The sequence below is a fragment of the Melanaphis sacchari genome, unplaced genomic scaffold (genome assembly GCF_002803265.2).
Source record: "Melanaphis sacchari strain LSU unplaced genomic scaffold, SCAv2.0 Contig9_pilon_pilon, whole genome shotgun sequence".
NCBI lineage: Eukaryota > Metazoa > Arthropoda > Insecta > Hemiptera > Aphididae > Melanaphis > Melanaphis sacchari.
The window spans coordinates 2,010,740-2,035,430 of NW_020271711.1; the positions used below are offsets into that span (position 1 = coordinate 2,010,740).

The 24,691-nt window shown below is 27.1% G+C and overlaps 2 protein-coding genes across 2 annotated transcripts in view; both read left to right on the forward strand.

The window, feature by feature from the left end:
- Nucleotides 1-24,691, forward strand: part of LOC112603219 (zeta-sarcoglycan) — a 132,367-nt gene that overhangs the window by 101,693 nt on the left and 5,983 nt on the right. Inside the window, exons 3-6 of the mRNA XM_025351707.1 lie at nt 8,081-8,193; nt 15,736-16,165; nt 22,709-22,898; nt 23,650-23,772. Coding sequence (XP_025207492.1) covers nt 8,081-8,193; nt 15,736-16,165; nt 22,709-22,898; nt 23,650-23,772 — 856 coding nt within the window. The remainder of the gene's footprint in view (nt 1-8,080; nt 8,194-15,735; nt 16,166-22,708; nt 22,899-23,649; nt 23,773-24,691) is intronic.
- Nucleotides 1,449-4,249, forward strand: LOC112603218 (zinc finger MYM-type protein 1-like). The gene is made up of 2 exons (XM_025351706.1): nt 1,449-1,553; nt 2,031-4,249. The coding sequence occupies exons 1-2, from the start codon at nt 1,518-1,520 to the stop codon at nt 4,245-4,247; spliced, it is 2,253 nt and encodes a 750-aa protein (XP_025207491.1). The 5' UTR covers nt 1,449-1,517; the 3' UTR covers nt 4,248-4,249.

A 24,691-nucleotide genomic window follows, 5' to 3' on the forward strand; every position in this document is an offset into this window, starting at 1 on the left:
CATATTTTTTTGTTTTCAAGTGAATCACGAGGACGTTGGCCGTAATAACGATGCCATAAATATAATATTATTATAATGACGACGACTATACGCGTGTGCGCGTGTGGTTTAAATCACATCGCATCCTCTCGGTTGTATATTATATAATATTATGTTATACAGCGCGAAATCTATATACACAACTCGATTTTTTTATACGGCAGCGTCGTCGACGGTGGCGTGCTCGACTCGCTCGTAATAATTTTTTTTTAGCCCACCCACCCGTTCACCAGTATAAGAACGATGACGACGACGACGACGACGACGATTATTACACACTATATGTATATATATATACCTCCACAAGGCTAGTATACCAATTTATATGCAAAATATCTGACGATTATTATTATTATTATTATTATTGTTATTATTATTATTATTATTATTATTACAATCATAATTCACTGCGTCCGCCGGCGGCTGTGCCCGTGTAACGAATAATAGTAGTAATTGTATACCGTATATATATTTATACACACACACACACACAATACATACGCACACCACCGCTTAGCAGATAATATATGATATAATTTTATACGTATATATAGTATATATTATGCGACACACAATAATTTTCTGCGGCGTTTATTATTATATTTAATTCACTGGCAATAATCGCCGCCGTAGTCTCGCGATAATGTCATCGTAATACGATTGCACAAGTGTGTGCGCAATGTAAAAACCTTTAAAAATTTCAATTTTGTATTTTTTCTGTCCTCATATTAGTTGATTTCATGTCTCCTCTGGGCTGACTGCTGAGAATCAAATTAAAACAAACAAAATTAAGGGTATATAGGTACGTTTGAAAATAAAACGGTACAGTGGGAAACTGAACAAATTTATCGTAGTCGTCCAGTGGCGTCGGAGAAGGGGGGGCAGAAGGGGCAATTGACCCCTCAGATATAATCCAAGGGGGTCAAAAGTATAATTTTGCCACCTCAACCACATTAACATTAAAACGTATACCATAGCAGTAAATTACATTTAATTTATACGTATTAAATTTAAGTATTCAAAATTGATCTCATTTTCGTGAATGCGTACGATAGTATTTATTATTATAACATAATTCCAATATACCATTGATTATAAATACAAGTATACACTAACACTATACTATTTTTTTTGTAGTATATTTTATAATCAATGATAATACATAATATTGAATTATTTAAAACTATAAAAATAAAAATAGACATTCTCTGTTTGGAGTGCTGCTTTATCAAATTACTGGGAAATTCCACCAGTCCCTGTGTTCTAACAGCGAACTATGTTGTTTATTATTATAATATTATTAGATTATTTATGGGTTGTACGGTGTTTATTAAATATTTTAAGCGCAAGCGGATTTTATTACTAGTTGACACTAGACATTAGAGACTAGACTGTAGAGTAGACAGCACTACAACAGTCATTAGAGCGCGAGAGGCCAATATTACGACTTCGTGTATGTTAATCTTATTAAAATTAAAATGGACAAATTTGTCATTAGAAAATCAAACACAAAGGTAAGCCTTTTTAATTCAATTGTACATCGTGTACATTTTATAATTTTTAATTTTTAAGCAATAAGCTTATATTTCAATAGGTAATTATGTAACACTTTTTTTAGCATAATATCAATGTATATTGTATATATACCTAGTATGTAGTCAATATTATATTATTTTAGCTGTAATTTAATTAGTTATTATTTAATGCCACATCCTAGATGTATTTTTTTATAGTTTAATAGTTACCTTATTAATAAAATAAATGTAGTACCTATTATAATAAATTCGGTGAATAATAGTGTAATATAATATAATATAATAAAATAATTTAATCATTTATGAAAAACAATGTTAGGTGTATTATTTTTTTTATATTATATTATTATAATATCTATAGTAATAACAAATTATTATGTATTTAGTTGGTATGGGGTTTTTTTCCTAAATTCAGAAAAAGTATATAGTATATTGAAATGGGCACTATTTTTTCAGGAGTCAGAGTTACAACAGAGTTCACAAAATAATATCAGTAATGTTATATCAATATCTTCATTTTCAAAAAAAAGTAATCAACCCATTCTTCCTTTAATTGAAACAAAAAATCAACCATCAAGTAGTTTTATTTTTCCAAAACACAAAAACCGATCATTTTGTGCAAAGTGGTTTGAAACGTTTACCTGGCTTCATTATGATACATCTAAAGATCGTGCATTTTGTTTTGATTGTATTTCATTCTATCACAAGACAAATAATAAATTAAATAAACACACCGAGTTATCTTTTATAGTAGATGGTTTTAAAAATTGGAAAAAAGCATCTGAAAAATTGCGTTCCCATGAAAACAGTAAAATGCATGTTAACTCTATACATTATCTTTTAAGTATCAATTCTAATTTACCAGTCATTTCTTTGTTGTCTAAACAAAAAATCGAAGAACAAAAAAATGCATCTACTGCTTTATTAACAATAATAAGTACTTTGCGATACCTTAGTCAGATGGGATTAAGTATCAGAGGACATTCTAATAATGATGGCAATTTTATTTCTTTATTAGAAGAAAGATCTCTAGATGTTCCTTGTTTAAGAAATTGGATACAACAAAAAAACAACTGGCTTAGTTCAGATATTCAAAATGAAATATTAGAAATAATGTCATTAAATGTACAGCGTGAACTTGTGAAATCGATTAAAACATCAGAGTATTTCTCTATAATTGCTGATTCAACTACTGATATTTCTTCTGCAGAACAATTTTCCTTGTGTATTCGTTATGTCGATTCAAATTTTGAAGTTCATGAAGTATTTACTGGTTTATATAATACACCTGATAGTAAAGCGTTAACATTTTTTGACACGATTAAAGATATTTTAATAAGATTTACTTTATCTACATCAAATTTAAGAGGTCATTGTTTTGATGGAGCTGCTAATATGTCGGGCAAATTGAATGGGGTCAAAAAATTAATTGAAGATGTTCAACCCAAAAGTTGTTTTGTACACTGTAGTAATCATTCATTGGATTTAGCATTACAAGAAGTTGCAAGAAAAAATATTTCCATGTGTGATATTTTTACTATGGTCAGAGATGTGTCAAATGCTATTCTTGAATCTGCTAAGAGAAAAAGTATTTATGAAAATATAGTATTAGAGCCATGTTATCATTCGTCTAAATTGGATAGTATAAAACAAAACCTACTTCCATTTTGTCCAACTAGATGGTCTGTAAGGGTTAAAAGTTTAATAAGATTTTTAGATAATTATAGTAGAGTTCAAAAAACATTGGATGAAATGCTTTCAGGAAGTGTTTGCATAGCAGATGATAGAAAATCAACACTAAGAGGATATGTGAAAAAATTAAAAAAATTCAAAACAATGTTTTTTTTGACTATTGCAATACATATCTTTGGTCCAGTAGAACAATTAGCAAAAGTGTTACAAAATCCTAAATTTTGTGCATCTGATTCTATTAAAGCTGCTGATACATTGAAGAAAACATTACTATCATTCAGAACTAATGAAAATTTTGAAAAGATATTAAATACCGTGAATTTACATGCTGAATTATGTAAATTAGAACCACTTGAAGACAATAGACGCATCCAAAAGACACCAAAACGACTTCAATATACAAATAACCCTTCTACAAAATTATCACCAATATGTGAACTGAAGAAAGATATGTTTGAAATAATTGACTATTTAATAAATGAAATTGATAGACGTTTTAATCAACAAGGTCTAAAAAACTTGGTTAAATTAGAAAACATACTTGTAGATAAAAAAACAAAAACTCACCAAGAACTTAATAATTGTTTAAATAATATGAATGAAGATTTTGATGTAAATAAGCTTCATGCACAGCTTCTTATGTTGCCATCTATAGTATCTACCACTACTATTTCAGATATTATTAATATTTTGAGAAATGAATATTTAAATGCAAAAGATACTTTGTTTTCTGAAATCACCAAACTTATTAAATTAATTTTAACAATACCAGCGTCCGCAGCGACAGCAGAACGTTCTTTTAGTGCATTGAGAAGATTAAAAACATATTTGAGGTCCACAATGACCCAAAAGAGATTAACTCATATGATGATTTTACATGTTCATAAGTCAATGACAGCAAAAATTGATTTGAAGTTAATTGCCAAAGAATTTGTTTCTAGAACTTCACAAAGAAAATCAACATTTGGAAATTTTCATTAATATTTCAGGTATCAATTTTCTTTAAATATTTCTAAATGTTGATATGTAACGTTTATTTAATTTTAATTTTTATATTTATATATATTGTTAATTTTAAATATCATTTCAGTTATAAAGTAAATAATAATGTGTAATAATTAATAATAATAATATGTTATCTGTTTTACTTCAATATATAAATGTGTTTATATTATACTAAATTGTTTTTATACTTTTATATAATTTAATAATTTTCTATGTGAAATTCATTAAATTTTTTTTGTTATTAATTTATTGTTAATTTTAAATATAACTTCAGTTTTAAAGTAAATATGTTTTCTGTTTTGTTTCAATGTATAAATGTATAAATATAATGTATTAATATTAAACTATAATTTCTTTAATACATTTAAATAATTCTTGTATTTTATATTATCATATAGGTACTGCCTTTGTAAACAATATATATATATATACAGGTATAAATATATTAAAGAAGGTTTTCAGTTAATAACACACAAATAAATATATTATAGTAATTATTATGCTTTTTACATTTTGCCCCCCTTCCTGAAAAATAGTTCCTGCGCCACTGTAGTCGTCTGCAAACATTTAAATTTTTCTGATCATTCGCGCTTATAAGTCGACGTAATATTATCATTTTAATGGGGATCGTAATTTCGAACATTTGTATAGAATATTGCAGCTAAGTTGTATACAGTTAAACAAAATAGAAGTGCTCTTCAACGTAACAAAGGATTAATTACGCATTATAGAATTTTGTTTTCAAAAATCATATAATGTCATAAACCTTTATATATTTAGGCATTTAGCATACCTACGTTTAATAAAAGTATTTTTTACACAATCGTGTATTTTTTTTTACATTTAAAATTTTAAAGAGAGTTTAACCTTTTTTTAAAGTAATTATTAACACATTTTTAATAGTTTTTTATGTAATTAGATACCATTTTTTGTTGATGTCTATTAAAAAAAAAAAAAATTGTTTAAAAACTTTAAAATTACTAGGCATGCGTGTTTAATAAATTATTATTAATACACTGATAGTTAAATTATTAAAAATATAGACCTAAAATACATACAAATGAAAAATCAAAAATATTATGTTACGATTAAGTTTCGTTTATAAATTTAAAACTACATTGAAATGATTTTTTGCGTATTTATAAAATGTTAATTCGTACTTAAAAATAAAAGTTTTTTAATGCATATTTGATCATTTTTAGAAACTTAGTTGCATATTACTGTTACAGTACATAATATTCAAGCTTTTATTTTAATGCTCCAACTTACACGAGCCCTGAATATTAATATTATGTTTAAATATTTAATATTTTATTTCAAACGGTTTTAGGCTGATGTCGCAATAGAATATAGTTTTACTGTCACCCCCTCACACGGTTATGTTTTTTTACTAAATAAAGTTTCGGACGCTTGCCAAAATAGAAGATATCTTCGAAGTACGCCATAAATAATAATAATATTTGCTACGGATAAAGGAATAAATGACACAGCGATATTGTAACAACACGTCGTCATCGCCGTCGTGGTTTATTTGCCCAGATAAACAAAGCGCGGGCAAGCGAGAAAAACGAAATAATAAACGCGTTAAAATCAACGCGTCGGCGGCTCCAATCGGCGATAATATAATCATCACACAGCTGTTCTATCCTATAAGAACGTGTAAATATTATTATTTCATAGTTATTGTGCCAATAGAGACCATTACACTCGCCGATAGCTCTTGTAATAATATAATACAGCCAGGCCACAATCGGTACTATAAACAACACTTGTCACGTCTTGTCAGTTGTCAATATTGATTATAGTTGTCTGTGGTTGATCTCATCTTACGGATTACATATTATTATACAGAATTTGAGAACATTTAACGTATATAACTATAATGGTAAGGTAAACTAAAATAAAATTTTAATAGGTATACATAATAATCTTATGATTGGCTACACGATAACAAGTAGTTATATATTATTAATAATTTAAAAAATATAATTATTATTTACTAAAAAATAATTATAGTAGGTCGTAATAAATTGGTTGTCTGAAAAATTAATTTGGTTTTTAAAAGTAAGAAAAAAAATTCGTAATTAATATTTTAATAATGGGGTGAATTAAACAGTGGCATAACCACAAGGCTAAAAGGGCTGTAAGCTTTCTTTGAAAAATCAGGAAAATTTAAAAACGCTATTATTTTAATGTTCTGTGAACCTATTATATTAGAGTTTCAAAAATCTAAAATACACTCATGGTACTATCATACTAATTTATAAGTAATTCTAGTGAAGCCTTTCCTGTATAACAAAATTATAAAATCCCAAAGAAAAAAAAAAATAAATCCGAGCTATGCTGGAGTAAATTAAAATAAATTTATAAATATTTAGTTAAGGTATTATTGCATTTGAAGTGAAACTTCGAGTTATTATTTTTTATCTTTTCCTTTTGCAACCGTCGCATAGAAACTTAATTATTATTCAACAATGATGAGTTTAAATTATTTTATTATGACACAAAACATCGCTTGGACATACCTACATAGAACATTGTATTATTATTCCAACTAAAGAGTTTGATATTTTATATAAATAATTAAATATTATTGTTATAATAGCCTTGTACTCGGAATACTCTGGAACATTGCTAAAAAGGTAAAACGGTTAGGTTAATAGTAAGTATACATATGATTCAGAATAGAGGAACAGGTGGTACTGATTTCTTTCTAGCTCCTAAATATAATTGACATTTAAGAGCACCCTCTTGTCAAAATGCGTGTAGAAAAACTATAACAATCAGACTAAACATAGAGTCTTGATGTACAGATCTTATAAAAGTACGTTTTTTTTTTTTTTATAAACAAAATACCATTGTAGATATTTACATAATTCTATAAACTCAAAGAGATAATAAGAAATACTTATTGTATATTTTATATTTAATGTGTATTTTATAATATGATACTAAAATTTAAAATACTAAGACAATATAATGTCATATTAAAAATCATTTTTTTTTTATTTTTGAATAGGATTTAAACAATACATTATTATAATTCATAATCTGTTAAGTTTGTAACTCGAGATACTTATCACTGGGATACAGTCCAATTACTCCCCTACGTTAACTTAAATTATTTCACTGACTATATATGTTTAAACAACTTTAATATATATCACTTTATATATTTGTATGTTGTTGTTAATATTATAAATCGTAAAAAAATTAATTATTATAAAATTATCTTTAATATTTTAAAAACAGGGAATCATTATATTATACGTTTGATAATATTTTATGGGGAAATTTTATATTTTTGAGGTATTTGGCCTTTCACTCTACCTAATTAAGCCTATTTACGCGATTTATCTTTTTGGCGACTTGGTTGCGTATTTGCATTTATTTGACAAATAATAAAGAAGTTCCCATAATATAAAAAAGTTATGTACTAAATATAGATTACAATATTTTCAAATTTATAAATATAAGTACAATTTTCAAAAAAACACAGTAAAAATAAATTTACCTAATTTACCAAATTGTACTCAATAATAAATTATAATATGATACTATTGTTAAATTTTATGCGCATTAATATTTAAAAATAAATACTTTCGTTTAAATTTACTTCAAATTAATATTAATGATGTTTTTTTTTTTAATATATTAAAATATATTTACCTTGATTTTTTTTTATATTTAAATGTTAAGGCAAAATTTATCTAATCAAACTTTTTTTAATGTTCAACAGAAAATTATTTTTAATTATATTGTAAAAGGTCGCACTTAATTTATTTGTTTAATATTTTAACAAATTACAGATACATTCTACTGCAGCATCTGCGGTAAACCACAACGGTGGAATTGGACTAGAAAACGATGTTTACGGTGGCAGATCAACAGCTGATTACTTCCGTTCAAAAACAATGCCCAGGTAATATAATTTATAGTATGCGGACAATAATTTTTGATTTCAACCAAAGTTTGCACAGTAGCTAAGGATTTTGGTAGGGAAAATAATTTTATCATTATTTATTTTCAAAATGATGAAATGCGCACGTTTGAGTAGGTATTAAAAAATAGTAATTTAACATTTTGTATAAATGAAAATCAATTAAATGGTTTAGCACTAGAAAATATTACAAAAAAATAATAAATCATAACTAGGATAATAATAATAGCCAAGCTTTGAAACCTAAACACTTTTATTTTTAAGAGACAAATGAATCAATATAATTTTTAAATATTTATTCCAATAACCCTGTAAATATCATGGCCTCGATATTCTTTTCCTTCAGACTACGACATTGTACGTGTGGGTGTGATTTATGCGTTCCCGCAATATGTGCAATACATTTGTTCTGCTTTATATTTTTAGTGTATATTATTATGTTACGGTTTATTGGAAAGATGGTCAATGTAAACACTAACCGGGCTAAGTGTACAATATTCCCAAATTTTACAAGACATGTGGATAATATCACATATATATCATAAACCAAACGTCGTATACAGTGGTCATTACAAACTAATAGTAATATAATATGGTCAATTTGTTGTGATTTATTGACTAAGACTGAAATATATAATGATATAAAAAGTTGTTAAGTTATACTGTAGCACCTAATACAGTTTTTTCATTACCTGTTTCAATGTTTATAACTTATAAGATAAAAGTCTTAAAGATTTAGTAAACTAAAATAAACCTTTAATTACCATTACATGGCTACATGATAGGTTCAACCACTAATCCTCTTTTAGGTATGGTAAACATGAGATAAAACATGACATTAATATCCCTCTTAATATATTTTTATATTAAACTAATATGATAATTTTATTATATTTACAAATTTTTTAAACCCTTTTATTAATTAGGTTAAGTGTAATTATATAATAACAATAAAAAATAATAAAAAAATAATGATAATAACATTAATATTTATTGATGGAATTAATTATATTGTCTACGAATAAATATTGATACAAATGAGAAAACAAATCAAGAATCATTCACGAGTAATGCCTTTCATTGTAAATTAAATGTTAGTACTTACATAAACTTATGATAATAACAGAAATTAGAAAATAAAAAAGAAAAATTTTTACAGTATAATGTAACTATTATATGAATAAATATTTTGAAAGTAATTTTTTAAATAAAATATAAAATTGTTACTTATGATAGTGCTTATAGTTATCTTAGTTTAAATATGAATGCTGCATTTAAGATTTTTATCAATACCAGGAAATTTAACGTCTGAATATTTAAATAATTTTAGATAAGTTGAATAAGTGAAGTTTGTGTTATTTATAGAATTTTTTTTTTATGGAAAAGTTTTGAAGTAATAAGGAAATACAATATATATTGATTTTTAATCATTTATTCTTAAATTAAGTCATCATCAATAGTGTCATATCATATATCGTTCTACTATTATGCACCGTACCTATTTAATTGTTAAAATCAAAGTTACAAGGTCAGCGTAAAAGTAAATTTTTTAAAAATAACGTAATACAAACACGTACATAATAATATTATGAAAAATTGGAATTAAATTGTACTATGGAGGACTTTTTCCTATATCCAATTAACGTCACTAAATATATTTTCTATTCAAATCTGCAGCTAAAATTATCTTTCTAAGTACCTGCGATTTAAAAACTGTATACATATGCTAATCCAGTTATTCCGAAATAACTTTACTAATGTTTTGTGGAACTAGGTGTAATATTTTATTAAAAATTTAACTTAAATCTATATTTATATAATAATTTATTATATCTCTTCGAATATGCACTATCTATCACAGTATAGTATCTAAGTGGATTGATACCGCAAACAAACTGTTGACCGCATACCTAATAATATAATAAAAGCTACAGCCACATAGCGTACAACACGCTACAAGCTTATATCATATTATATAAATACAGTGAAGAAGAAAACTATTTTGTAGTTGTCACTAAAGTTCAAGATAAAATGTTAACACTGCACTCCTGTGGTTTTGGTTTTTTTTATTTGTCATGGTAGTGTATGGCTTTGTGAATACTTAACAATTCTATCTACCGTATCATTAATATTAATATTCTGTTTGAAAAAGCGTTTTACGGTAACCAACACTGCGACTAAAAAGATATTAATGTTTGATTTTTCTTGCCGATCTCCGCCACCAAAACGATTGTCCCCTTAGGATCCTATTATGTACAAATATCATACGAAACGTAATTATACTGAAAAAAAATCAATTAAATTTCTTTTTGTTCAATGTATTATTTATGACTTAAATATTAAAAATATCACATTTTTTTTTGTAAAAAAATTAATTTTTGGCCACTGAATTATCGTAGTTTTTATATTTTTTATTTTAATAACAATTTACCTACATAATATTTGTAATTCGTTTATTAACAAATCGAAATTTTTAGAAAATTATTTTGATTCTAAATATTAAACTACAATAATATAGGTAATATATATTCATTATTATTATTATTATTATAGAAGTAAGCTACTTCTAAGAAATTATTTTTTTGTTACGAAAATTTAGTTTTATTGATATTTAAGCCATTTACAAAATTTCAATAAAAAATTACTATAGTTATAGCTATTTAAATTTTAAATAGATCATATTGCGTAAGTGGATTAATATAGTTTCATTATTGTTTGTTTATTATACGAAATTAAGGCTAGAAAAAATTGATATATCAATGTTGCGTATATGTATACGTGGTAATGTAATACGTATTTTTTCAATATAAATTTGCACATTAGTAGAATAGATATTGAATAAAAGGTTACAAATATATTTATTAAAGAACATTTAAATAATCCCCATAATTTAAATAGTAAACCATAACTTTTGCGGGATACATCTAACAATTTAAACTTCTAATACTTTTTAATAAAAATATTTATGCAATAACCAATATATTTACATTGCTTAAAAACCCCAATTTAATAATAATTTATGTTAATCTGATATTTTAAAAATACTTCAAACACTTTAAAATTACAAAATTCGACATGGAAAATTAATGTGGCCGAATGGTAAAGAGATAATTTTTTTTAAAAGCATTATTCTTGAGTTTTAACATTATTTTTATGTGTGCTTTTTATATAATTACTATAAAATAAAATATATATTTTTCAATAGGTACATATGTATACGTTTTTATCCTTATAATATGAATATTAATATTATAATAATATTTACTAAAACCTTTTATATTTTCAATAATTTCTAAATTATTCTACAAAACTTTAAGTATTATTACTATATAATTTTACATTTATAGGTTTATACATTTTTAAAGGAAAAGCTTTCTTCTATCTATATTTTTAGACACAATAGATAAAAATATTTGTTTTATTCCCCTACCTAAAAGAAAAAAATAATTACTATAGGTTACGTCATTGGTAACTGCGTTTAACTTACTGGTCGTCACTATAATATAATTTAATAGTACGTTTCAGTTTTTACTTAAAAATTGAGTTTGTTCACGTTTGAGTTATATGCATAAAAAAGTTATTCATTCACCCTCACGTTCACTTTTTTCTAACACGGGTCATGTTTACGTTTTAAAAAAAAATAAAACCACTGGATCGTTAATTTTATTAATTATTTTTTCATAATATTATTTGAAAATACATTCAATAACTTAATACCTCTATACGATAAAAAAAAGTTGTCATGTAAATAATTAAATCTTATACTATAATCAATTTGATTATCTAATATAATAAAATTAGCTACAAAATAAAATACTTTTACTTATAACATATCCAATGTTTTAGTAACTTTTTCAAAGGTGCAATGATGGTGAATGCATGCTCACGAACTTATTTTTTCCAAATACTGGTATGTCTATAGTAATAAAATAATAATGTTAGGTTCAATAATATTATTTAATATGTCACGTTGTCGCTGTTTAATAATAAAATGCATACATTCAATATACTTATTGTAAAATATCGGTTCTGTTAACTTATTTAGCAATTATAATTAGAGTGTGTGTGTGTGCTTGTGTATGTGTATGCGTAGAGCGTGCATAATTTTTGTGCTTCTCTAGTTCCCATTCAACGCTACGACATATCCTATACATGAATAAACGTAATAATAAAAGGGCAACAACGAGTATCATGGAAAGGTTTTTAAAAATTCACATTCCCAATGCTTATTACAATATATAATGATATAACCAGGTACACGTGGGAAACGAAGCTCGCGGAAATATAGTTACAACACAGAACTATTCTACAGCCGCCGCCGCCACACATGGTCCATCCGTCTTCATCGACCGTATCGATATATTCAAAGTAATATATCGTTGGTGGACCCCACCAATAATAACACCTATATATATATACACTCACACGTGCATATTTGCGTGCGGTCTAAACAACCTTTTCCACTAAACACGCACCCATATATAATAATAATATATAATGTATATCGTATCCACGCTATTAAAAAGAAAATCCCCTTCTCACTACGGTTTCCGGTGATTTTTTTTTCACATAAAACGTCACGTCAAAGAGGGAAAACATATTTGAATGGGCATAATATAACCCCATTCCCACTACTCCAACTACCAACCGCCCTAGCGACGACGTATACCTCGCTCGCGTATACCCATTGTACATAATATAATAATATGAGACGTGTATCCCTCACATTGTGCACGTGAGCTGCAGTTCAAGAGTCGAGTGCCCTGTAGAAGGAAATTTCCCCGAGTCCAACTACTATACTATACACTTACGTACCTATTTATATATATAAATAACGTACGGTCTATGTGCTCGTATATACATCATGGCTGTAAACGACTTGCGCCAATGATGATTGATCGTCGTCGTCGTTGTCCGCTAGCGACTTACAGTCGTCGACGACCACAACGACGATGATTGAATACACATTACATATATCGCGTATCTATAAAATACCCATGGATGTATCTATCATTATGTACGCGCGTAGTAGTAGCATTAATATTGTTATCTGTTAGTCGATTGTGCGTGGTTAGACATCATAATATTATTACATATCGGACTCGTATAATATAATAGACATTGTTCGTACAAGAACTGATATTTTAAGAATTTTTCTCCTATATTGGATATATGTTTACGGCAAGTGGTTATGATAACACTGAATTACGGGGTTATGTCGTTATGAGAATGGTAGAATTGAAAAGCTTCACTCTCAGTTACAAAAATGTATGTTATGTCTATGCGTTTGTATTATATTAATTTTTTTTTCCGTTGAAAAAGTTTGTGATTATTTATAATTATTTAATTTCAACCAAACATATTCGTTATGCCGGCTAGTTTAACCACAAGTTCTGTGGTATTATTTCTATCGCCTGATTTCAGCTCTAATTTCCGTTTAAATAAACAGCCCTGTCCATACCAATAACATCGGATGCGAGTGTATAGGTAATAGCTTCGCTCTTAGGGGAAAAAAAAACCTAAAAAATTGAAATATGATATATATCTTTCCTACCTCGAAAATAAAAATGGAATGATATGGAAAGGGGAATATTTGGTACAATTTCGTTCAAAAAAATTGAGACGTTATTGAAAATGTTTGTTGGAAAAGCAAAAAAAAAGAAATACGATGTGTGCTATACCCTTTCTTTATCTACCTATAAATGAGGAAAAGGACACAGGGAGTCCATTCAACAATAATTTCGAAAAAAAGAATCTCATAACTCATTAAGTAGTGAAAAAACCTTAAATTAACAGCATATATATACAATATAAAAAAAAGTGTCTTATTACTTCTTTGTAATGTCTAAAAACACTGATAAACAATCTCGTTCATTTAATTTGATGAAATGTCAAAACATTAAATATTAATAATCACAAATCAATTATTTTTACATTTAATATTATCTACTATGAATCGTGTAGAATTGACGTACACCTACCCATTTGTTTCTTCTGAAAAAGATTGTAAATAAAAAAAAAATTGCAACTGTGTATTTTCTATATTTTCATTCGAAAATAACTTAAGTAGAATTTTGTTTTCAATTTTCAAATAATTGATTGACTTAACAGTATAAATCAACACAAAAGAAAAAAAATTAAAAATCAAAAATAGTTTAAAAATATCCGCATAATTAAGACGTATAAATATTTTGAAAACATAATTATGTATATGAAAAATGATAATTTAAGTAAAAATGAAATACTCTAAACCGCAACAGTTAATATTTTTTGAATTTAAATAAAATATCAATAATTGTTTAAGGAAAAATCATTATTTTTTAACATATGAATATCCAATTTCATTAAAATTTGACATTCAATTACACAATATAATAAATGTAAATAACTTAACATCAATTTTTTTTTACAATTACTGTAAAGTAAACATGTGGAATCTCAAATTACAGCTTTAAATGTTAACATTAAAAATGTTATGAATTTATAGCTACACAATTATTTAAATATTTTCGTGATTTTTGACGAGTTTGTTGCGTAAACATTTGAACTTTAAGCTGTATAACTAAGCATTTTCGATACTTTTTAATTGCTGTTAGAAAAATTAATAAAAACTTTGTATTAAATTGTTAAGCATTATCACTCATAAACATAATTTTTTATAAATTAATTAAAAAACAACTAAAAAAGTCGATAGTTTTAAATGATAATAAATCCATAGGTATATATTATAAAAAAAGAGTTAAAATATTTTTAAATTTGTACTATCTTTAAAAAATTCTAGTTTAAATATTTGGTGAAAAATTTAAGTCTTCACGTATATAACACTGTACAGTATTATCCATTTTGTCAAAATCTGATTTTGCATATAAATGCCCATTTCCATTTATACGTCTTAATATTTATTTATTTCTTCGATTATTTTTAAAAACGCTGGTAACTGATTTTCAACAAAAATTTACCCAATAAATCTAAACAAATTTCTGCTTCAAAAAATAACTAAAAAAAAAAAAAAAAACACAGCACCAATATTTATCGACCAGAAGTATCTGGTAGTGTTTTTTTTTTATTTAAATTTAAATCTTTTGGCATGAAATGTGATTTTCTATGGAAATGTATGTATATAATCTTATTCATTTACGCTCTTCTAATACCTATTGAAATCTAGAAACCAAGAATAGTGATGTCGATGCGAAAGTCCATACCTAATGTAAATATTTACAATTATTATTATTTTTTATTGATGAGTATAATAATTACGTATCACGGAAACAATTTTACCTCGTTACTTACTTAGAAGTTTTATTAAAAAAAAAAAATTAACAGTTAAATACTGTACATTGACTTCAAATCGTTAACCCGTTAATGTCCTGAAATCTCGATTATCACGGTTTTATCATGACGTACTATGCTAACTAATTATAAAGCAAACTCGTTCGTCTACGTCTATCACCGCGTCGATTTTTGATATAATTTTATTTTTCGATTTAATTTTATTAAATAATTTCATTATTTTTTGCAATATAGGCGGACCGGGACGGCAACCGTGATGGACGATTACGACTACCGCAACAGTAACGACGGCGATGTGAACGTCACGGCAGCCAGCGACGGTCACAGACAGTGGCCCGCGTCGTCGGCGGATATCGTCGAGTACGATTCGTCGGCGGTGGCGGACACGCCGACGCCGCAACAACAGCAACAGTTTTTACTACCTCATAACCAGCACCAGACGAATGCGTTTCTGCAGAAGTCCGGCGCCTCTGTGCACGACCCGAACGTCGCAGTCCGTCGCGCAACACAAATCGACAACAATTTGTCGGCGGGTGCCAGGCCCAAGTCCCCGGCCAAGTGGAAGACCCACGCTCTGTACGTGTTTCTGACTTGCCTGCTGGCCGTCGTCGTCGTCAACCTCACGCTCACGTTTTGGTTCATCCGAGTCACGCAATTCACTTCGGTAATTATAAAATGTCTTATACGTTTGCGTGCGTATAGGTGCGCGCTTAAAGCTAAACATCCACTCTAGGCGACGACTAGTTAAGAAATTACATAGGATATAATGATTATCAACGTTAATTAGTTTGTAATTAAACTTAGAAACAATCTTAGAAAAATCTTTTTTTTTAATCATAGATTTCAAATTTTTTATGTAATTATTTGATAAATATATATGAATAAAATTGAAAATAACGAATTTTCATAGTATATAATATCGTAATATTATAGCCAAATTAACGAGGTACAAATATTGTTAGCTTAACACTGCGCTATGCAATACTACTTACTCAAAATTATGTGTTAGTGTGTTAAACTAAGTGTGTCCCATTAAACTTTTCTTAAACAGTTTAGTTCCCCCTGCAATTTTTCGGGTCCTATTAAAGTTTATTTTATATTACTTTCTTTATATGTCTATGAAAAAAATGTATTTAGTAGTTATAGTTTTGAGTAGGTAATTGAGGTTTTACGCACATGACAGTACGTTTTGTTCAAACTTTTTTGTCTGAACATACTTTTTTTTATTTTAATATTTTATGATGTGAGACTAATTGATTTATATGAGATATATGTTGTTATAGCCTTTATATGTGGAAACCATTTTATATAATGTGTATAAACCTAAGATTACGTTATTTCATTTAAATTTAAATTTAAATAGCTGAGTATATTGCTCTGTCTCCACAATATTATACATACGGCTAACATGCATCTGACTTAGTGCCCAGTGGTACTAAGTACTCAAATATTATATTAATTAACTAATATTCATATATTTTAACATCTCTTAGATAGTTTTCTATATTTAATCATGTATTATTAGCACTCATTAATTATTTTAATGCGTATTCAATTTTAATTTAAAACATTAAGATACACTCTCATTGTGTACAACACTTTATATAATATAGCTCTTACTTTTTTACTCTTATTATTATTATTATTATATTGTGTGTGTGTGCTACGCGAAGTTTATACTTTAGATTTTATGAATACTTTTTACACGAAATATTTAAATTGTATGTAATAAATTATTAAAGTGATGTATAGTATCGATGTTTCATAACATTTATTATATACTGCACCTTAAAATTTATCTTTAGACATTTTAAATTATTTCTCATCCAAAAGCTAATTTGTCCATTTCATTTCGACAGCGTTGGTGATAAGAATAGTAAAAACGTCGCGCAATTGACCACCATCGCGGAAATTTTAAGTACCTATACTATATAATAAATTTAAAAGTATCTGTTTTTATTTTATTTATTTTTTTAATTAAAAAATGAACACTTGTGCGGTACCGTAAAATAAAGTGCATATAATGTTGGTATAATAGTCGCAGTGGTATTCTTCTTAAGTTTTTTGATTACTTAAATTACATAATATTATAATGCTACAGAGTACTTTTAATAACTTGATTTGACGACGAAACATTTCTTTGTACCGAAATAGTCAGTTATAATTGGCTATAATCGACAAACAGTAAATCATGTAATGTCACATGCTGCAATGCTATAAATTAAATTCACTAAGAAATTTGTGTTACATTTGTTTTACTTATTAATATATTACTCGTGTTTCACTTAAATAGATATGTTAAAATCTGGTAACTGCAAAATATTATTGTTCCAGTTATAAAATAAATAGTATTCTCAAAGAGCATTGAAACGTTTTTATATAACTTAGTTCCAAAAACATTAAAAAAATGTTGTATTCGATATTTTTTTTTTTTTTTAACTAGATGTGTTTATTCATGACAAAATATACCAACTATGCATTAAAATACCACAAGATATGCGAAACCACACACTTCAAAGTTATAAAAATGCATAATAACGCAATATAAACTTTTAATAAAATTGAAAAACTTTCATAAAAAATTTTAAATAAAAATATTTTGAATAAACATTTCTTGAGTCTTATTGTAACTTGTAAGTATTATATCTACAACTTTGTTTTGAGTGGGCAATTAAAAACATGATATAATATTGTTTATCCGTATTTTTATATATTGGAAAGCGCTATTGCTATCAACAACAACTTGAAAACAACATCTTCTGAAATAAATGTAAAATTTTTATTAGAATTAACGTTTATAAAAAATAATGGTACTAAATGTAATATTTATGAGATGAGAAATAAATTTAACATTTAAAAATTTACATAATTGCTTACTGTTTAACTTGACACTTATCTGTTATAGTCAGCTATAGTTAGGTATCGATTTTCTTAAATCAATGATTTTATTTAAAATAGCAATTAGAAACTTGTAATTTTTCAGCCGATTTCAGTTGGAGAAATTTTAGTAATAAAACATTGAAGAATGTTCATAATTTAAAAAAATATTAAAACTTACTGAAAATATTTTTGATATATACATATATTTAAAACGTCGTATAACCTCATTTTTTAATTCAATTGTATTTTTAACTGTTATTATTTCATAAATTTTACTTTTTTCAATGATAACATATAATTGTAATACCTTATTGTGAAGTTTAATATGTAATAGAATATTAGTATGGAAAAACAATTTTTTATGAGTCATTATTATAATAATATAAATTACATATATTTTATGAACAGAGTTAATCAGTAGCGAGAAAGTACTTTTCAAAATTTTGGACCTCTAGTTCGCTAATTTAAACTTTAAATTGTTATAGCTTATGTTGATATATTGTCAGGCGAAATGGTAAAATGTATAACGATAAAAATACTAAAAATTATAATTTTTTTGAAAATGTTCGTTAGCTGGTACTGACTTAAAAATATATTTTAAAAAACGTTAATAATTTTGTTATAAAAAGTGTTTTTTGAAAACTCATTGTTGTGTGTACTTAGATTCACACTTTTTGTGCGTTATTATAGTCAATTAAACATAAATAACATATAATTAATACTTTGCGCATTTATAAGTTAAATTCACCCGTTAGATCCTTATACGCAATTGTTGAATAATCATTATTGAACTGTTCACGTCGTATTATGAAGTGGACGTGTGTAAATCACTGTCATCGGTAGACAGCTGAAAGATGTCTTCTGGCGACAGCAACAGCATAATAGTAATATGTTGTCCTCAGCATTCAAACACTGTTGTCAAATTTTCAAGGTTCGCAACATCATATTATTATAATTATTATTATATTTTTGGCTTAAATACGTTTAAATAATAGTAGTTCAGTGGTTAAATATGCTCACAGTATACCAAATTATTGAACAGAAGTTGAACAGCGTTATGATAGACATAGAATTGAGTAAATTATTTTTAAAAAGCAATAAAGTAATTCAAGTATTTACTCATTGCTCGAATAAAACTTTAATGAAATTAACTAATTTTTTTATAAAAAAAAATAATTTCGTGAAAAAAATTATAAATGATCTCAACCAAATGCAAAAGCTTATTGTTACGGACACATAATTTTAAATGTCTAATAACACAAACTCTAGATGAATACATTTTTATTTATTTATACTTAGTTACTAAGTATATGAAAAATTAAATTATATTATATTTCATACGGCAGTAATTTGAAAATCATTTTTCAAAACAGTGTGATAAAAAAAAAAAATTGTCGTTGGAGGTTATAATATTATGTCTCGCGAAATGTAATTTATTTCCTAGGTTATAGGTCACGTGTACTTTGAAGGCGTGTCGACACGACGTGAAAACATAAATTTATAATTTTCAACACGACGATAATAATAATTATGTTTTTGCGATTCAAATAAAATATTAAAATATTTTTTGTTCAGTGACTTGAAGAAAACGTTTATCCCGTTTCATTAAATGTTTCATATTCAATATAATTATTATATGCACTTAGCTACTAGCTATATATGCGTATGTATTATAAAAAGAGTTCGCGCGGCAGTTTAATACGTCGAAAAACATATTTTTTAAAAGCATTAGTTATTTTATTTGTGTTCCTTATAATAGAGCTATATATAGAGCTATTAAATTATAATATAATGCAGGAGACTACAACATATCAACACCTGTTCTCCAGTAGTAGGGCTTCGGTTCGTATAAAATGTTAATATAAATTATAATACAATATACTCGTATAGACCAAAATATTTATTCTGTCTTTGCCGCGCAAAATTTTTGAAATTCATCTTAAACCTATACCATACTTACATATAGTTACCACGCGCGCCAACCGGCCGTTACGAGCCGAACTTTTCGAGTTAGTGTAAACTTTGACAAGTAATTTTCCTATATAATATGTTTCACAATTTCACGTATAACATACATATACATGATACCGTATTATTATATACGTTTTCTTCGTATAATTTTATGTAAGATAAATCATCGCCGCGTAGTGATTATTAATAAATTACAAATAATATGTGTTATAATATTTTCAAAGCATGATCCATAAAATAATTTATCATGAAACGCGTAAACGCATACAAATTAGAAATACAATCGTATATTTAATAAAGATGAAGTGAAATAAAGACTTTTGTTTTAAAATTAAAAAAGATTATTCTAGTATATTTTATTTTAGTATGCATTTAACTTGATATTTTTTAGTGAGCATTTCATGTTTTCTGACTCCGCCAAGACTAATTTATCTATGTCCTTAAATTAAGCAGGTTTGAGCATTCTTTTCTAAATGTGTTGAACCAAAAAATAATAATAATCACTTGCATTGTCATTTTAAACTTAAAAATAATAAGTATTGCAATGATTTAAAAGAAGTATGTGGATTCGCATAATCCAACCTATCCACAATTATACATATATTATAACTGCTTACGTGTTAGAAACACGTAACTGTACTTGTCACAGGTAACTTAATGATAGTCGTGAACGTCGTCAAACGGGAGCGAGAAAACTCGTATAATCATATATTGAAGCTTAGCGTTGGCGAATATTTTAATAAGCACGTGTGAACTAGATCATGGCGGCGAGAGGGTTGTTTGCGTGAAAAACGTACGCGTGATTTATGATACGCTTTGTTATCATTGTCATTATTATTTTCATCATAATAATATAATATACCTACCTATTTGAATTGACGATAATATAATATATTTTATAGATAAACCAGCCCCGTAACGCGTGGGTTGATGGTTGCGGTTCCGTCGTTGTTGGTGACACGTATAATATTATAATTACGTATATACATATAATTTTGATATCTTTAAACGGCTATATATTATTATTGTTATCGTGCTGTTTGAAACGAATGAGGCACGAAAGAGAATAAAAACCCTAGTTCGAAAGACTGTACAGACGTTTGTAGAGATCGAAAATACTTAAATAAAGTTTTGTTCGCGCCGCTGCCGAGCCGTGCTGCAGGTGATGAAGCAACATAAATTTAATTACAATATCATTACGACAACACTAAAATACTCGTAATAAATCGATTTCATATCAAACTACATTGACTGTGAAGAACTAATATCTAATATAGCTGAATTTTTAAACTTTTTATACAAACATAATATATAACAATTAATAATATAATTAGGTATAACAATAGTTTTTATAGCTTAGAATTTTTTTTTAACACATTCGTAAAACGTCAAAATCGAAATAAAGTGAAGGAAATTATAATAATAAAAATTTTTAATTCTCTGTTCAATAATCTATTTAGAAACCATACAATCTATACTGATGATGCGTAATGGTATTTATCACTCGTCAGTCGTCAGTGGGTATTAATTTTTGCTAAAAATTGAAAATGATACAATGAAAGTTTACGAGCACATCAAGGTTAGATTTCTAAAAAACGAAAAAATTAAAATCTATTTAAAAAAATTAGCTGTTTGTCAAACATTTTTCACTAAATTACAATTTCGTTTTTTCTCTCTAGCTAGTATATCGTAGGATAGCCAATTTTTTTTGTATTAATTTAAACGTGTGTAATTTTATATGTACGAATTATCTTACAGAATAATAACATCATCAATATCCATATAAATTACCTACTTAAATTACTTTTTACTTATAATATTCCGAAAAAAATTTCAATTGTTTTTTAATACTAAGAACTATTTAATATTTATTATTATATTTTATTCTTTACGAACATACATACAGTGAGTATACTTATAGTAAAAAAATTATAATTAAAAAACTATTATTTATAATGCAAGCATTCTATTTTAATAAACCACGAGTAAATACAGGAATTGAATTTGAAATATAATAATATTATAAGTAAATACAAATTTATTTATAAAAAACTATAAAGAAGACATGCATTTATTGATTGAATTTGTTATTTAATTTAATACGTGATTAACACAAGGCGTGAAGTTGGTATTACAATATCCTAAGAACTTTTAAAAACATATCTAACAATTTTTAATACTTACTTAAATAATTATTAGTATCATTTTGTGACTGAAGCTTAGAAATGTACTCAGTATAAGATTATTTTACTTGGCTAACAGTACCTAATATCCTACTCCCCCCTCCCAACATCTGTAGCTTTTTAATGTACAATCAAATATTATTTATAATAATTTGACGTATTTTATGACATAGGAGGGTATAGGATCTATGAAGATCACTCATGGTGGTCTCCGGCTATCTGGCCGGACACTGGTCACCAACCGATTGGTGGCGTCGGCGATACGCTCTCGGGTCGGACGTCCGATTCTTATTGAGTCCACTGCTAACGTCACATTGACTGCTCGAAATTCACAGGGACGCCTGATGAACAGTCTCAAATTGAGTGAGTACACACCATATTATATAATTTAACTACGTACTGTGTAGGTACATATCAATTTTTTCGCATGATAAATTAACATTTACACGCTGAGATTTTTTTTTTTAAACCATAATTAAAAATTAATAATTTTAATACCAAAAATATTGTTCGTATATTATTATTATTATTATTTTAATTGAGTACAATACTAAATTATATAAAATTGTAGATGCCAATATTTACACATAATAACATATTAAAGTATTAAACGAATACAATTATAATCATTAAGCTGGTATCAATATGATAACATGCATTTCATATTGGATTAATCGTTGATCGATGTAAATTTAAAAAATAAATTTCTAAATAATATGTATTGCTTACATACTTAGTATTTAACACTTATAACAACATCCTTGGACGTACTTTTTATAAGCTAAATATCATTATACAGTAATTGGAAAAAATTGATTCACAAAGACTTAAATAATGTTTAAAACTATTAAACATGTGATTCCAACAAGTTCATAATTTATAAATTTATTGTGAATTATAATTTTTTTTTTTTTTTTTTTTGTTACAATTGTAAAAAATTAGAAATTAATTTATTTGGTTGAATGTATGTAAGACGTAGATAACACATGCGAGTGTTCTCTTAAAAGCGCTGTTTAGTATTGTCACAAATCTATGTATATTATATATTTATAATAAATTTATGTATTATAATAAAATAAATAATAGCATCGATTTATTTTTGTCTCCTGTATAGCTAAAGATGGTTTGGAGTGCGCACAAGCAAACGTTTTCAGGGTGACCGATACACGTGGCGAAACGTTGTTCTCGGCCGACCGGAGTAAAGTGATAGTTGGCGCTCAAGAACTTCGAGTAACGGGTAAAGTAGAAAATATTATTACTTGTTGTGCATAAATTCATTATGTATACTGTATAGTCATGATTAAACAAGTATATTTTGTGGATAATTAGACCGAACAGAAACTATTAACCATATTTATTATAGTGGTGCAAATAGGTACAACTTTCTGAAGACTAAGTCCACGTGGTAATTATTTTAAAAATGTATATGAATTATTATTAGTAATGTAATAACACAAAAATAAGAGAAATTAAAATTAAAAAGTAAAAATATATTAAAAATTAAAATAAAAGGGTATTTGTTATGAGTATGACGTGGCCGGACTGACACAAGGGACACAAGCCTTATATGTAAGTCCGGTATTAATAAATGTTGAATGTACTTGTTCTTGCGCTATTACCTTCCTCCTGTTCTTCGGAGGGTTCTCGAGATCGTGTTTCGAGAATATGATCAAATACACCGTATGTAAATTAAATAGTAAAATATTTCGTACTGACAATAAGTATGTATGGCATGCACCTTACCTGGTTTGCCGCGGTGTATACCTGTAGTACGATCCTCAGAGAAAGATATAAGATAATATAAGTTGCGATATGACTTAAGGAAAACTTAAATTTAAATAAGAAAAACAACACTGATTTTATCTTAGAAAAAGAAAGAAGTCCAGCTGTCGCCCGCAGTCTTGAGTTGTAGGGTGTGTGATGGGTCTTGGGAAGAGCTCCTGCTCGTTTGTATGATGCGCCTGCACTGGGGAGAAAACGACGTGGTCAAGACCAGCCAGAGTCGCAGGCGGCTCCATCAAAGGCCTCCTTGTCCTTCAAGAAATAGGCTTTCTATCCGACGACGGAGAGCCTCATTGGACCATCCCTTGTCTTTGGCGGCACATGAGAATAAGTCAAACACTTTGCGCCCCATGGTCGCAATAGCGTTTAGGTTC

Coding starts and splice junctions, on each gene's coding strand:
- LOC112603218 (XM_025351706.1), top strand. CDS start 1,518: ATGGACAAATTTGTCATTAGAAAATCAAACACAAAG. Junction 1,554..2,030: donor TTAGAAAATCAAACACAAAG/GTAAGCCTTTTT, acceptor CTATTTTTTCAG/GAGTCAGAGTTACAACAGAG.